Source organism: Sinocyclocheilus grahami, unplaced genomic scaffold (genome assembly GCF_001515645.1).
Source record: "Sinocyclocheilus grahami isolate Dianchi unplaced genomic scaffold, SAMN03320097.WGS_v1.1 scaffold330.1, whole genome shotgun sequence".
NCBI lineage: Eukaryota > Metazoa > Chordata > Actinopteri > Cypriniformes > Cyprinidae > Sinocyclocheilus > Sinocyclocheilus grahami.
In genome coordinates, this window is record NW_015505509.1 from 682768 (window position 1) to 696798 (window position 14031).

The 14031-nt window shown below is 38.0% G+C and overlaps 3 protein-coding genes and 1 long non-coding RNA gene across 7 annotated transcripts; 3 read left to right on the top strand and 1 right to left on the bottom strand.

The window, feature by feature from the left end:
• The first annotated feature begins 416 nt into the window (after positions 1-416).
• On the top strand, positions 417-2907 carry zbtb3 (zinc finger and BTB domain containing 3). Its single transcript, XM_016295104.1, has 2 exons — positions 417-498; positions 612-2907. The coding sequence occupies exon 2, from the start codon at positions 625-627 to the stop codon at positions 2302-2304; it is 1680 nt and encodes a 559-aa protein (XP_016150590.1). The 5' UTR covers positions 417-498; positions 612-624; the 3' UTR covers positions 2305-2907.
• A 531-nt stretch (positions 2908-3438) lies between these two features.
• On the bottom strand, positions 3439-5330 carry rnaseh2c (ribonuclease H2, subunit C). 2 transcript variants are annotated; one of them, XM_016295119.1, is made up of 5 exons: positions 5243-5330; positions 4161-4314; positions 3977-4089; positions 3743-3862; positions 3439-3645 (listed from the first exon to the last, which is right to left on the bottom strand). In XM_016295119.1, the coding sequence occupies exons 2-5, from the start codon at positions 4312-4314 to the stop codon at positions 3622-3624; spliced, it is 411 nt and encodes a 136-aa protein (XP_016150605.1). In that variant the 5' UTR covers positions 5243-5330; the 3' UTR covers positions 3439-3621. The 2 variants fall into 2 exon arrangements, with proteins under 2 accessions (XP_016150605.1, XP_016150606.1); XM_016295120.1 differs by lacking the exon at positions 5243-5330 and adding an exon at positions 5181-5223.
• A 254-nt stretch (positions 5331-5584) lies between these two features.
• Positions 5585-8458, top strand: trmt12 (tRNA methyltransferase 12 homolog). Its single transcript, XM_016295108.1, has 7 exons — positions 5585-5795; positions 6179-6347; positions 6433-6631; positions 6786-6936; positions 7021-7130; positions 7211-7368; positions 7958-8458. Exons 1-7 carry the CDS (start codon positions 5743-5745, stop codon positions 8354-8356), a joined length of 1239 nt encoding a protein of 412 aa, XP_016150594.1. The 5' UTR covers positions 5585-5742; the 3' UTR covers positions 8357-8458.
• A 1202-nt stretch (positions 8459-9660) lies between these two features.
• LOC107602585 (uncharacterized) lies at positions 9661-13963 on the top strand. 3 transcript variants are annotated; one of them, XR_001611055.1, is made up of 4 exons: positions 9661-9811; positions 10913-10932; positions 12097-12161; positions 13835-13963. It is a non-coding gene; the product is annotated as an uncharacterized lncRNA (long non-coding RNA). The 3 variants fall into 3 exon arrangements; XR_001611053.1 differs by lacking the exon at positions 9661-9811 and having other exon boundaries at positions 10780-10932; XR_001611054.1 differs by lacking the exons at positions 9661-9811; positions 10913-10932 and adding an exon at positions 11510-11594.
• The last annotated feature ends 68 nt before the right edge of the window (positions 13964-14031 follow it).

A 14031-nucleotide genomic window follows, 5' to 3' on the forward strand; every position in this document is an offset into this window, starting at 1 on the left:
TATGTATGTGTGTACTCGGAGCAGATTGGAAAGCACTTGTGTGTTTGTGGATACTTTTGTTACCGCTTCCGCATTCGTTCTCCTCCTCGTCAGTAGGTGGCAGCGCACACTCGCACATACAAACGGAACGTACTACACGTAGAAGCGTGTGTTCGTAATGTATTGTTCTAAAAGAAAACATTGTCGTATCGTGTAAATTTTTTTTTTTTACATATTAGAGAATAAATATACCAGATGCTAGAAGGATATGTGGCGCTGCTTTCGATTTATAGTACGGTGCTCCGGTGAAGGGTTGGTGTAATAACCTATACTAGAAATATGCTGTGTGAAGAATACCAGAAGATGAGGAAGTGCTTCAAGATTTAATAAGCATATGAATTGACTGGAATCGTGAATAACTAAAGAGAAATAATGTCAGTGGACATAAACATGTTGGTGCTACAAAAGATCTGAGGTTACAGTGGACCTGGGGACTTTGTCAGCACTCTGGACATTTCTGTAAGAAACATATCTTAACAAAAAGTACATTCTAATATTATAAATTATATTATGATGATATACACACTGCATAAACTATATATTAACAGTATACCACGGCTCAATTTTTCTAGGTTGTCAGTGGAAATGGAGTTTCCAGGACATAGTCAGCAGCTCTTGGCCAGCCTGCGCTCTCAGCGTCTACAAGGTTTCCTATGTGACTGCACTGTGCAGGTCGGCTCGACTCGTTTCGGAGCCCACCGTGCCGTGTTGGCCTCTTTCTCCCCTTTCTTCCATATGTTTTACTCCGATCAGTCAATGGGGAATACCAGCACAATCAATGGTGGGCCACAGAGAGACACAGTCACTATTAATGGCGATATCGTGACCCCACAAGCCTTTGGGCTCCTCCTTGACTTTATGTACGAAGGGGTTCTGCGATTAGCAGCCCACCCCCCTCCAGAGGACGTGCTCGCTGCAGCCAGCTTCCTACATATGAATGACGTGGTTCGAGTGTGTAAGAGAAGACTGCAGGGTCGAGGATTGGCTGAGGCGGATAGTACAAGAGTAGAAGTTGGAGCAAACGAGTCCGCTAAACCTGGAGAACTTGATGGCTTGAGTGGAGAAGACGTACCTGGTGCAGAAACAGAAAGAGATGGAGCAGTAAGACATTGTCCACAGTCAAGCCAACAAATGTCTCTTTATATCGATACCAAGACTGAAACACAAGCAGGGATGGCTAATCTCCTCACACACAGCGCCAAGAGTTCAGAAATGGCAGACACGACCCAACCAGGAATGGACTCGCAACCAGCCATTAGTAATTCTTGTTCAGGTCCGTCCACATATCGTTTTTCACCTAGACCTGACAAAACAAGAATATCGGCACGGTCTGCTAGCCTCGAGTCGGCATTTTCAAGTCCATGTAGTACGACAGAACTAATTCAGACAGAGACGCAACCTGTTGTAGCCACTGCCATGGCTCTAGGCAGTGTGGACAATGCTAGTGCTGCTCAAGAACATGAATCTAGAGTTTTTATGCAGGCTCAAACACTGAAACCCCAATTCCGGAATAAAAGTGCTGGAAATCCAGGGTCTTCACAACACATTCAGAGCCAGAATGAAAGGAGACATGAGAACACTTTGCCCGATGCAAGAAACATGCAAAGTAAGCGTAACAAAACTCTTTCGCAAACATCAAGGGAAGAAAATGAAGATCACTTTGAAGTGAAATTGGAGGCAATTGTGATTTCTGATGAAGAGTCTGATGATGTAGATGAGACAGTGGTAATGGATGACGGCCCAAGTAGAAATGCAGATTTAGATCATGGGGATGATTTTGATGACAGTAATCATGATGTCGAGGAGCTGACTGATACTCAATTTATTCCTGCACACCCATTAATTCATCTGCCACATCAAGAACCCCTTTCTTTCCCTTCCTCACCGCAAGGTCCTAATCCTTCTACAGCAGAAACCACCAGCTTTTCATCATCTCTTTTTTCAGCCAATTCCCAGCCGGAGCAGCAGGTCATGTACCTTGAGGAATTTCATGACTCGCTTGGGAGTTACGTAGAGGACGTGCCTACTTGTAACACTTGCGGAAAGACGTTTTCCTGTGCTTACACCCTGAGGAGACACGCCATTGTGCACACTAGGGAGCGACCTTATGAGTGCAGCTACTGTTTCCGCAGTTACACGCAGTCTGGAGACTTGTACAGGCACATCAGAAAGGCACATGATCACGGCTTACCAGTCAAACGCAGCAGAGTTGAGTCAGACCCCCCACCATCACCACCCCCTCCTCCTCATCCTCCCCAGACCTAGCCATCATTTGTGGCTCAAACCTTTTTAACAGGTCCTTCAGAAACTTGTATGAAGTACTGCTGAAGGCTTTTGAAAATAGCACAAAATCATGAATTGCCACATCTATACTTTTGTGGCAAATGCTTTGAAAGGGAATCTTTCTGCCATGCCATTTACAAACAACCAATGTAACTGAAAAAAGTTTTTTTTGGTGGTAATTCAATATTGTTGAGATTTATACTGTTACACAAACTGGTTTTAAAATTAACTGCTAAAAGTATTTTGTTTTTATATAAAGATTGGCAGTGTAAGTACATTTGAATGTCTCTTATGGAATATTGTAGCTGTTATACCAAGAAATGAGCATTGAGATCCATTAGAGCAGATAAATGACTATATCACTCACTACAAGGAAGAGTTTTGCTGTGTATGTGTTTTGTGCAGTTTTGTGAGTCTGAAAGATGGCAAGACTTTAAAATAGGTGCTATGAATTAGTCAGCTTTCAGTGCTTTTGAGAACGGTCCATGTATTTGTTGTAAAATGTTTAGAGAACTTAAACACTGCTTTCCAAAATTTTGGGGTCAGTAAGATTTTTTTATTATTATTAAATTACTATTTTTATTCAGCAAGGACACAATAAGTTAATTAAAAGTAACAGGAGACATTTATAATTTAAAGATTTCTATGTCAAATAAATGCTTTCTATTCTTCAAAGAATTCTGAAAAACGTATCATGGTTTCAATAATATTAGAGAGCACAGCTGTTTTCAACATTTATGATAATAGTTTCTTGAGCAAATTGGCATATTAAAGCTATTTTAACATGCTGATTTGCTGATATTAGAATGATTTCTGAAGAATCGTGTGAAACTGAAGGCTGGAGTAATAATGGCTGCTGAAAGCTTTGCCATCACAGAAATAATTACATTTTAAAATATATTCAAATAAACCGTTATTGTACATTGATAATAATTCACAATATTTCTGTTTTACTGTATTTTTGATCAAATAAATGCAGCCTTTGTGAGCATAAGGGACTTCTTTCAAAAATATACAAACCCCAAACGTTTGAAAGGTAATGGACATCAGATCAAAACCTACCAGTTACTGTTAAATAATGGCCAAATGTCTAAATTAAAAGTCTGCACAAGGGAAAACAATAAAACAAGACTTTTAATAGTTAGTAATGTTGCACTGTGATATTCTTCAACACATGTTTGGTAAAATGGTGGTTAATACCACAACACAGTAAGTTACTAATTCTGTCTTCCAACAAAGATTCATTTTCACATTTGTTTAACTGTAACAATGTACTCCACAATAAAACAATGTCCATTATCAGTCGTCCACTGGTCCATGCATCTGCAGAAAGAGGTATTGATTTAGAAGTTCATTAATGCTAAGTGAATTGAGACAGATGTTTTTTAGAGCACATTCACAGTCATCAAAAGTTACTCACTGCCTCTGCTAGCTCAGGCCATGCCATCGCCATCACAACTCCATCATCAGATGTGGGAGGAGTCTCCAAATTCCAGTATGTGAAATGATGGAACACTGAAGAAACTTGCACTACTCTGTCCTAAAAACAAATGACAGAAAAAAAAGTTTAAGGACTAGTGTTTTAAAAAGCACTATCTGTTATTTAGAAATTCATGATATCAGTGAATTCAAAAGTAAGGCACAGTGCAGGTACCTCTTGATCAGATGCAGGCTTCTGGACCTCTTTTAGCACTAGTCCTGTGTATCCTTGTGGGCAATGCAATTCCTGACCCTTCAGCCCCCGACCTCTGAATGACACTGTCGTTTCTGCACAACACAATGTTATGTTTATCGGGTGGAGCGCTTCAACTCGAGGTGTGTACTTGTATTTGACTAACCGTGTTTGCGTTCCTTCACAGTGGGATTAAAGAACCTGAAAACTTCAGCAGGTCCATTATGCTCTATTTCACAAGGTAACAAGTGGATCTGTGGTTTGTCAGCTTGCTTGAGGGAATCAAGCCGGATAGCTGTCACGCAACTGTTCGCTGACATCTAGTAAAACAAAATGTGTAAAGCACATTTGACAATTACTAACAGTGTCATTTCATTAATATATTTGACCCTGGACCACAAAAGCAGTAATAAGTAGCACGGGTATATTTGTAGCAATAACCAACAATATGGGTCAAAATGATCGATTTTTATTTTATGCCAAAAATCATTAGGATATTAGGTAAAGATCATGTTCCATGAAGATAGAGTAGCACGGGTATATTTGTAGCAATAACCAACAATATGGTTCAAAATGATCGATTTTTATTTTATGCCAAAAATCATTAGGATATTAGGTAAAGATCATGTTCCATGAAGATATTTAGTAAACTTCCTACCATAAATATATCAAAACCTAATTTTTGATTAGTAATATGCATTGCCAAGAACTTCATTTGGACAACATTAAAGGCGATTTTCTCAATATTTAGATTTTTTTGCACCCTCAGATTCCAGATTTTCAAATAGCCAAATAATGTCTTAAACCATACATCAATGGAAAGCTTATTTCAGCGTTCAGGTGATGTATACATCTCAATTTAAAAAAAAAAAATTGGCCCTTATGACTGGTTTTGTTGTCCAGGGCACAACTTTCCACTGACTTAGTGCCTCGCTATAGGGTTGCCATTAATATTTTAACTTTTTTTTTTTTTTTAAGTAAAAATTACAAAATATCATTACATTAAATGGCAGTGAAAGGCAGATTATCTATTAAAAGATTAATGAATAAAATTATATTATTAACAGAACAGTTGTCAAGTGAAGTAGAATTAAAGACATGTCTTCTACAACAAACTGTACACTTTTTCCAGTTGATATAAGGATCGCAGAAAAAGCAGTTTATCTCAGTGTTATCAGAACTGAACCTCTGTAAACTTGTAAAAGAGTACGGTAACGCGGAGATGTAATTTTCTAACAGACATCTTACCTTGCTTGTTTTCGGTTCTGTTTATAAAGTGTCACGTGGGACAGCTGCGTTTACTGTGATTGGGCGCTCTGTATTTCTTCGCTACCACGCGGATGTTTTTCGCGGTAAAATCCAAAGCATTCTGCCATCTACCGTTCGCTGGTGTCGTCGGATGATGACTCGAAAAAAGACAGTATTTTTACTTTATTGTTATTATTATTAGTAGTATTATAATTTCAACTTATATAAAAATTAACAGACACACACATAACTTTATAATTACGTCTGTTATATTTCTTTTATGATTACAGCAGCACTGTTTCCTGTTTCCAGGCGCTCTTCGAGTGCAACACTGATATTATTCCTACAGGAGTTTGGAACCGACTAGGAACGATATTACTCGAACGCGACGGTGACAGTGTCTCGTTCGTTCATGTCAATTGGGTTTTGATGGACTCCCATATTAGTTTGTTTAGATACTTAATATATTTTGATTACTTTTCTAACGCCTCCTGTGGAAAATGGTTGTAATTCCGTGTTTAAAAGTGCCGCAGCGTCACGCACAAATGTACAGGTAGGATACATACAAATAGTTGCTCTCCGAATCTCTGCGGTATAATTTCCTTTATGCAAAATTAAGTTTAATTTATAGAAGCAATCTGTTGATATCGGTTCTTGTTTTTTGAACAGTTTAACTTTTTATTCCTTTTGCATTTGCAATAAAAAATATATCACACACTAAACAGATTAAAAGTGTTAGTTGGCCAGTTATTAAATCTTTTTTTGAGTGTTAATGATTTATAATGATCAACATAAGGTATCTCTTTATGTTAATACTGAAATATTCCATGAAACGTGGGTAAAAATAAGTAAGGACGTCGCTGTCATGTTAAAACCAGTTAACTTGAATGGTTTTACATGAAACCTGGTGTATTACTATGTATAACTGTTTTTCAGAAAATACCTACTGTCACAAGGTGTTCTGGACCGCAAGTACTGTGCACAGAAACACCCAGATGGGACTGTAACCCTTCCAGTCATAGTATCTTGTCTGACACAGCTTGATCTAGTGGCACTAACAAAAGATGTCGCGCAGGACAGCTTTTGTGAAATTGTTGATATCCAGGTAAGCATTCACAATTATTTAAGATATATGTTTGCACCCAATTCACTGAACATCTGAGCGTCGGTATATCTGCTTATTTTTTTAGGCTCCCCCATTATCAAAGAAGGAAAAAGTTAAATCTTCTTATAAGAGGCTTCTAGAGACTGCACAGTCTTTGCTGGTTTCTAAAGGAGAAAAATGGAGTGAAGATCTAGAAAGAGACATTCCTAGCCGATGGCAATGCCATGGAGATCTTGTCCTGTTTAGCGAAGGCTCCTTTTCTAATGCAATATGGAAAGAAATTGGTGGGTGATCATGAATCTCAGACCCTCTGTATATCCAGGCTTGCATATAAAATAATTAGATTATATATTCTGTATTAATATTTTTTTCCAGAGTAATATCTCATAGTAATTAGCTTGTCTTCAATATATTTTTGAATATATTTATTTGTTTTAGGATCTGAATTCTGGACTGCAGTTGCCCTGACGTTGGGGGGGAAACGTATAGCACAAATTAAAAAAATCTCCCAGGATGGTTATCGCACACCTATAGTGACTATGCTTTTAGGAGACAGCAGCTATGTAACACACATTGATAACCACATTAGGTAACCAATAAGATGCTGTGTTATTTGAAAAAAATTAATTAAATAAATATTCAAATTAATCAAATCTGTCTGACTAAAATTTAGGTATGAGTTTGATGTCACCAAGTGCATGTTCTCTTCTGGGAATATCACAGAGAAGCTCAGAATAGCCTCCTTTGACTGCAGTGGAGAGACTGTGGTTGACTTATATGCAGGTAAAAGCAATGCTGTGTGTGCCATTGGAATGGTTTTTAGTCACCCAAGATGTATGATCAGATTTTGCCCCACTGTCCAGGGATTGGCTACTTCACTCTTCCATATCTTGTACATGCTAAGGCTGCTCATGTGCATGCATGTGAATGGAACGCAGATGCAGTAAAAGCTTTACAGAGAAACCTGCAGGTCAACAGTGTGTCAGACCGCTGCACTGTCCATCCAGGAGACAACAGACAGGTCAGGATAACAGCTTGTACACTGAGATACAAAAGTGCTGATGGACATCATCTTAAGTTCACTTACTAATATTTTAGAAAAAACAAAACAAAAACATTTTTGTTGTGGATGAGAATCAGCTCATTGGATAAGAGACAATGTATAATAATGTATAATAATTTTCTCATTATGTGAACATGTCCAAATCAGGGGTTCTCTAGGTCTTTGCTCTTCCACAAATTAAAGCCTTAAAAACCAGCCATAAATAAAAGCAAAAATCGTACATTCATGGCATCAAATGTTGCATATACTGCAAAAAATAAAAATCTTCCTCAGCATTTTTGACCAGTTCAAACATCTAAACATCCTTAAATCAAGAAACATTTTCTTGAGTTGCAAAATTAAGATATGAAGTCTTGTTTTCTGTGCAACTGAACAAAATTAAGTTGATGCTTAAAACCTCTGTCAGTGGGGTCAAAAAATGTGTTTTCCCTATGAATACCAGTTGATTTTTCTGACCCCATTGGCAGATAGTTGTTCTTGATTTAATCATGAACCCACTTATGTAATTTTTCAGTTGAATTAATACACTTTTGGACATCCTTTTTAGCTTCCATTGTGTGATCTTGCTGATCGAGTGAATTTGGGCCTCATACCAAGTTCGGAGGAAGGATGGCCAGTGGCATGTCATCTGCTAAAGAGAGCCACTGGTGGAATGCTGCATATTCATCAAAATGTCACAACACCTTTGCACCATGAACCACTTGAACATTCATCTGCTATCGATGTTGAAAAAGGCTCTTCTATGGAAGAATCTTCTCTGAGGATCCAGAGAGATATTCAAGCATGGACTGCCTGGGCTTCAGAAACAGCCAGACGCATCTGTACACTTTTGTCAGACATCACTGGAAGCAAATGGAAGACCAATATCAAGCACATAGAGCATGTTAAGACATACGCACCACATATCAGTCATGTAGTTCTGGACTTGGAGTGTAAACCTCTCTGATAAACACATTCAATCATGTATAAAGTTTTTACTTCTAATCTTTATAATCGGCTATAATTAGTTTTACTTTTTTCTTTGGGTGTGTGTGTTTGAGATGCAAAATTTAGCAGTATTTTGTAGTTATTTTAAATAAAAAAATATATATATTGTTCACTTATGAACACTGTACACTTATGTACTGTATGGCTGTCGTGTTCGAAACGCAGTGAAGATTATTTCGTTTTATCTCTAACAACAGATAAAGAGCAACACCAATTATTAAGTGGCCATCAATATTTATTTTATTTACAGGTATATGGAATTTCCCTAATATTAATTAATTGTTGTATTATATACAATACCATTCAGACATTTATTTAAATGTTTTGTTTAAAGTATTTTATGATTATCAATTCTGAACTGATTTGATCAAAATGCTGTTAAATGGGTTCATTTGGTGCTAAAGAACATTACTTTTCAATGTTGAAAGCAGTTGTGCTTCTTAATTTTGCTGTGGAAACCTTGAAACAATTAATTTCGGGATCCTTTGATAAACAGAAAGTTCAAAAGAACAGCATTTATACAGCACAGGAATCTGTGACATTAGAAATGTATTTACTGTCACTTTTGGTTAGCTCCATGCATCCTTGCTGAATACAATTAGTAATATCTTTAAAAGAAGAAAAATTCTAACCACAAACAGTGTAAAAAGAAAAAATAGTTTCTATCCTATGACCAAATGTATAATTACATCACTTCCACCCAGAACTAAATAACTACTATTAATGTTCCCTTCATAATTTTTTTTTAATCCAAAAGAGATTTGCTTGTATACAAAAAGTGTCTTTTTGTCATTACTCCAGCGCTTAAAATGTTCCAGTACATATTTCACAACATAAACTTTACGCATTATTTTATTCAAAAACGCCTATTATTATATTATTGACATTTCATTATTTTAGCTGTTCTCTAAGCTTCACATCAGTTGAAATCTTAAAACACAGGACTAAGCAGCACTATGTGATTCTGTCCACTGACTGGCCTCCTCCTTCCACGGAGGAAACGCTGCCGTCTGCGCGCGCACCTGTTGCACGGTGATCCAGCGCTGACTGAAAAGTTTGCGTTTGTTCCGGAACGACGTTTATTTGGCAAAGCTGAAAGTCATTGAGCTCTCAGGGAGAAAAACTGCGCTATTGGTAAGAAAACATACATTATAAACTATTATTGACATTTCATTTTTTTAGCTGTTCTCTAAGCTTCACATCAGTTGAAATCTTAAAACACAGGACTAAGCAGCACTATGTGATTCTGTCCACTGACTGGCCTCCTCCTTCCACGGAGGAAACGCTGCCGTCTGCGCGCGCACCTGTTGCACGGTGATCCAGCGCTGACTGAAAAGTTTGCGTTTGTTCCGGAACGACGTTTATTTGGCAAAGCTGGAAGTCATTGAGCTCAGGGAGAAAAACTGCGCTATTGGTAAGAAAACATTTAAAGCACATTTGAAGAAATGTTGTTAAGATGTTAGGCATCTATTTTAAATACGACAAACTACTAACACTGTTTAGATTCTACTTTAGAATAAAATGCTTCCCTAAGAGACGCAACGAGTCGAGAGAGTGTCTAAGTTGTTGTCATTATGCCTTTATGTATTCACTCTTCTTTTAAGATCTTGAAGTGTGCTAACATTTGTATTCTATTTTCCTTTACGCGCTAACTGTTATTTTGCGTTTTATTTTCCTATACGTTAACTGTTACTTTTCTGTTTAATATTGGACTGTTTTATGTGTAACGTTAGTGTTGGATAATTTAGTTAAGTCAATTTGACGTTGTTGTCCATGTGTTAGAGCAGGACAGATCCTTCAGATCTATATCAGTAGGTTATAACTTACATTAGCTGGAGGAAGGTCCATGCACACTTTAATCCTTTCTATTTTCCTGAAACATTCAAAGAATGAGGAACAAGTTTGTTAAGAAGGTCTATTTATTTTGGATATTGACCAAACCAGTCTTAATTGAAGGTTATTGAATTTAATTTTTTTTCTCACATGCTTTCCGCCAGTTGAGCTCAAAGGGCTTTCACAAGGCTTATGGGTGCTAGCTACCAAGTAATAATCATCATAAATGCCTCATTAAAGAGTGTATGACCAAATGTATAATTACATCACTTCCACCCAGAACTAAATAACTACTATTAATGTTCCCTTCATAATTTTTTTTTAATCCAAAAGAGATTTGCTTGTATACAAAAAGTGTCTTTTTGTCATTACTCCAGCGCTTAAAATGTTCCAGTACATATTTCACAACATAAACTTTACGCATTATTTTATACATTATAAACTATTATTGACATTTCATTTTTTTAGCTGTTCTCTAAGCTTCACATCAGTTGAAATCTTAAAACACAGGACTAAGCAGCACTATGTGATTCTGTCCACTGACTGGCCTCCTCCTTCCACGGAGGAAACGCTGCCGTCTGCGCGCGCACCTGTTGCACGGTGATCCAGCGCTGACTGAAAAGTTTGCGTTTGTTCCGGAACGACGTTTATTTGGCAAAGCTGAAAGTCATTGAGCTCTCAGGGAGAAAAACTGCGCTATTGGTAAGAAAACATTTAAAGCACATTTGAAGAAATGTTGTTAAGATGTTAGGCATCTATTTTAAATACGACAAACTACTAACACTGTTTAGATTCTACTTTAGAATAAAATGCTTCCCTAAGAGACGCAACGAGTCGAGAGAGTGTCTAAGTTGTTGTCATTATGCCTTTATGTATTCACTCTTCTTTTAAGATCTTGAAGTGTGCTAACATTTGTATTCTATTTTCCTTTACGCGCTAACTGTTATTTTGCGTTTTATTTTCCTATACGTTAACTGTTACTTTTCTGTTTAATATTGGACTGTTTTATGTGTAACGTTAGTGTTGGATAATTTAGTTAAGTCAATTTGACGTTGTTGTCCATGTGTTAGAGCAGGACAGATCCTTCAGATCTATATCAGTAGGTTATAACTTACATTAGCTGGAGGAAGGTCCATGCACACTTTAATCCTTTCTATTTTCCTGAAACATTCAAAGAATGAGGAACAAGTTTGTTAAGAAGGTCTATTTATTTTGGATATTGACCAAACCAGTCTTAATTGAAGGTTATTGAATTTAATTTTTTTTCTCACATGCTTTCCGCCAGTTGAGCTCAAAGGGCTTTCACAAGGCTTATGGGTGCTAGCTACCAAGTAATAATCATCATAAATGCCTCATTAAAGAGTGTAGGTTTGCTGAAGACCTCCACCCATGGTTGTGTGTCCATAAAGGGCGGCAACTCCTGTGATAAGCTGACTGCATGTTGTTTTCCTCTTTTCCTGATGACATTCCAGTGCTCAGCCCCTTTTCCCAGGCTCTTAGTTATTTATTCTCAAACAACATACATTTGATTGATTTGCTGTCCATAATTTTACCAGTGACTAATCAAAACAAGGTTCTCATGCTCTCTGGTCAGAATATTATTTTCCTTCTTTTCAGTAAGAACATGATGAGAAGCTGTCTCGTTTAGAGCCTACCTATATTTTAGCAAAATACGTACATTTGCTTGGATTGATTTATTAAATGATTTACTAATGCTGATATGCTTATACGTGATTTATGTGGTAGATGCTGGGATGTGAATATCTCCACTTCCCTGCTGCGATATTGGCATTGCGAGCCATCGGTAACCACTCATTTGCATGTGGAGCTGCATGTCACAGGGTGTCCTTATGTTTGTCTAATTAGCTCCTGCAGGGAGGTGTTGAAGAGCCACTGACACTGACAGACACTGCGTGGAGGAACTGTGAAAGGTCACTCCCTTTCTTTGTCAATTCTGCCCTGTCTCCAGGTCTCTACCCTTTTTACAAACAGTAGGACTTCCTTTATTTGTGTAACACTCTCATTATATAAGCTTATATTGGACTTGTCTCTGAAAAGCAAATGACATATTCTTGGTTAGGTGCTTGTATATTCATTATTATCGGTAAGCAACACTGGTATGTTACTCGGTAAGCGGTTGTATGTGGTTCTACGAGTTTCTGTAATTCGCATTTGTGTTGACATTTAAAGGGGTCAAATGACATTGCTAAAAAGAACATTATTTTTTATATTTGGTGTAATGCAATGTGTTTATGCGGTTTAAGGTTAAAAAAAAACATTATTTTCCACATAATGTACATTATTGTTTCTCCTCTATGCCCCGCCTTTCTGAAACGCGTCGATTTTTACAAAGCTAATCGGTCTGAAAAGTGAGGTGTGCTCTGATTGGCCAGATTGGTGAATACCTCAAGCTTGTGATGGAAATGTTACGCCCTTACCATACTGTGATGCCGTGTTCCGCGCGAGGAGACAAAACCAGTAAAACCCATTATAAAAGAGGCTGTAAAAAAGTTCGTAGATCGGGAAGAAGGAGGCGGAAACCGGCGAACATTTAAACAAAACTTTAATAATAAAATGAACACAAAGTAGCGTGACAGCCCGCACAAACAGAACCAAAACACAAAATAAAATCCAGGCCTGGTCCTCTCTCGTCCAACACTGTTGTCACTCCTCCTTTTATCCTTCCGGAGCTCTTCCATGGGACTCGAGACCAAGTGGCGTAGGTGCATTAGCATTTACTCCACCGGCCTCGCTCTGTTCCCACGGCTCTCAGCCCCACCCCTCTCGTCACAGAGGCATTTGTTGCATCTAGTGGGGACATAATTACTGATTATAATGACTTGTACTGTCTTTTTACACGTTGCTTTGCGAATCGCGCTGCGTAAACATAAAACAATGTCTGCATTTGTGATCGGAGAAACGACAAACAGCAAGCACTACTCTACACTGCTCAAAACGTGCGTTTGAATCGTCTGTGGCAAATTATTTAAATATGAAAACGTACTTACAGGCTGTGAGTCAGAAGCGCCAGACTGTCCTTGCAAAGTTGGAATTGCCCCACTTTATAGAAACAGAAACCGGCATTGTAGGCTACTCTCCCAGGAAACAGTCCTCGTCCTCCATAAAATGCGTTGCACACATCTGAATATTTAGATTGAACTGTTCTAGAACAGTGTTGTAAATACAACTTAACCACTAGTTTTTCTAGTTGTGTCCTCTTTTGGAAGGCCAAACAAAGTAGTTTCGCTTTCATAACGAAACACACAGCATCTTCACAACATGGCGGCAGTGGCAGCAACAATACTACAGCGAGAATCAAAGTTACGCCTTCTTTCTTTGCGTGAACATTTGGGCGGTGTTATGTAAATCTCCCCACATAGTGATGTAGATATGTGGGGCCGTGTTAGAACGAGCCGTTTTAGGTAGGCGTGGTTGATTTGATTTGAGACTTTAGTCTTTGCAACTTTACAGATCTTCTTTATGCCAAGAGCTTGTAACACTCCAAAGAGAAAGGAAAAATTGAAATCGCATCATATGACTCCTTTAATATTTTGAGACTTCCATGGCATCCAGAGCCATTTGTTTGTTTTTTATTATTCCTTAGAAGCAGGACTTGACTCCCAAGGAACAGAACATGGAGATCAACGTGTCCTTCCTGACTGAGTCTGAGCAAGAATTCATACTAGAAGTCCTTCGGCGAGATGAGGAGCTGAGGCGCTTGGAGGAGCTCCGTGTAAAGTGAGTGTCACAGTTGCGTCATTGAGAATAAGTCTTGTTCTAGAAATGCAGAATTAAATAAAA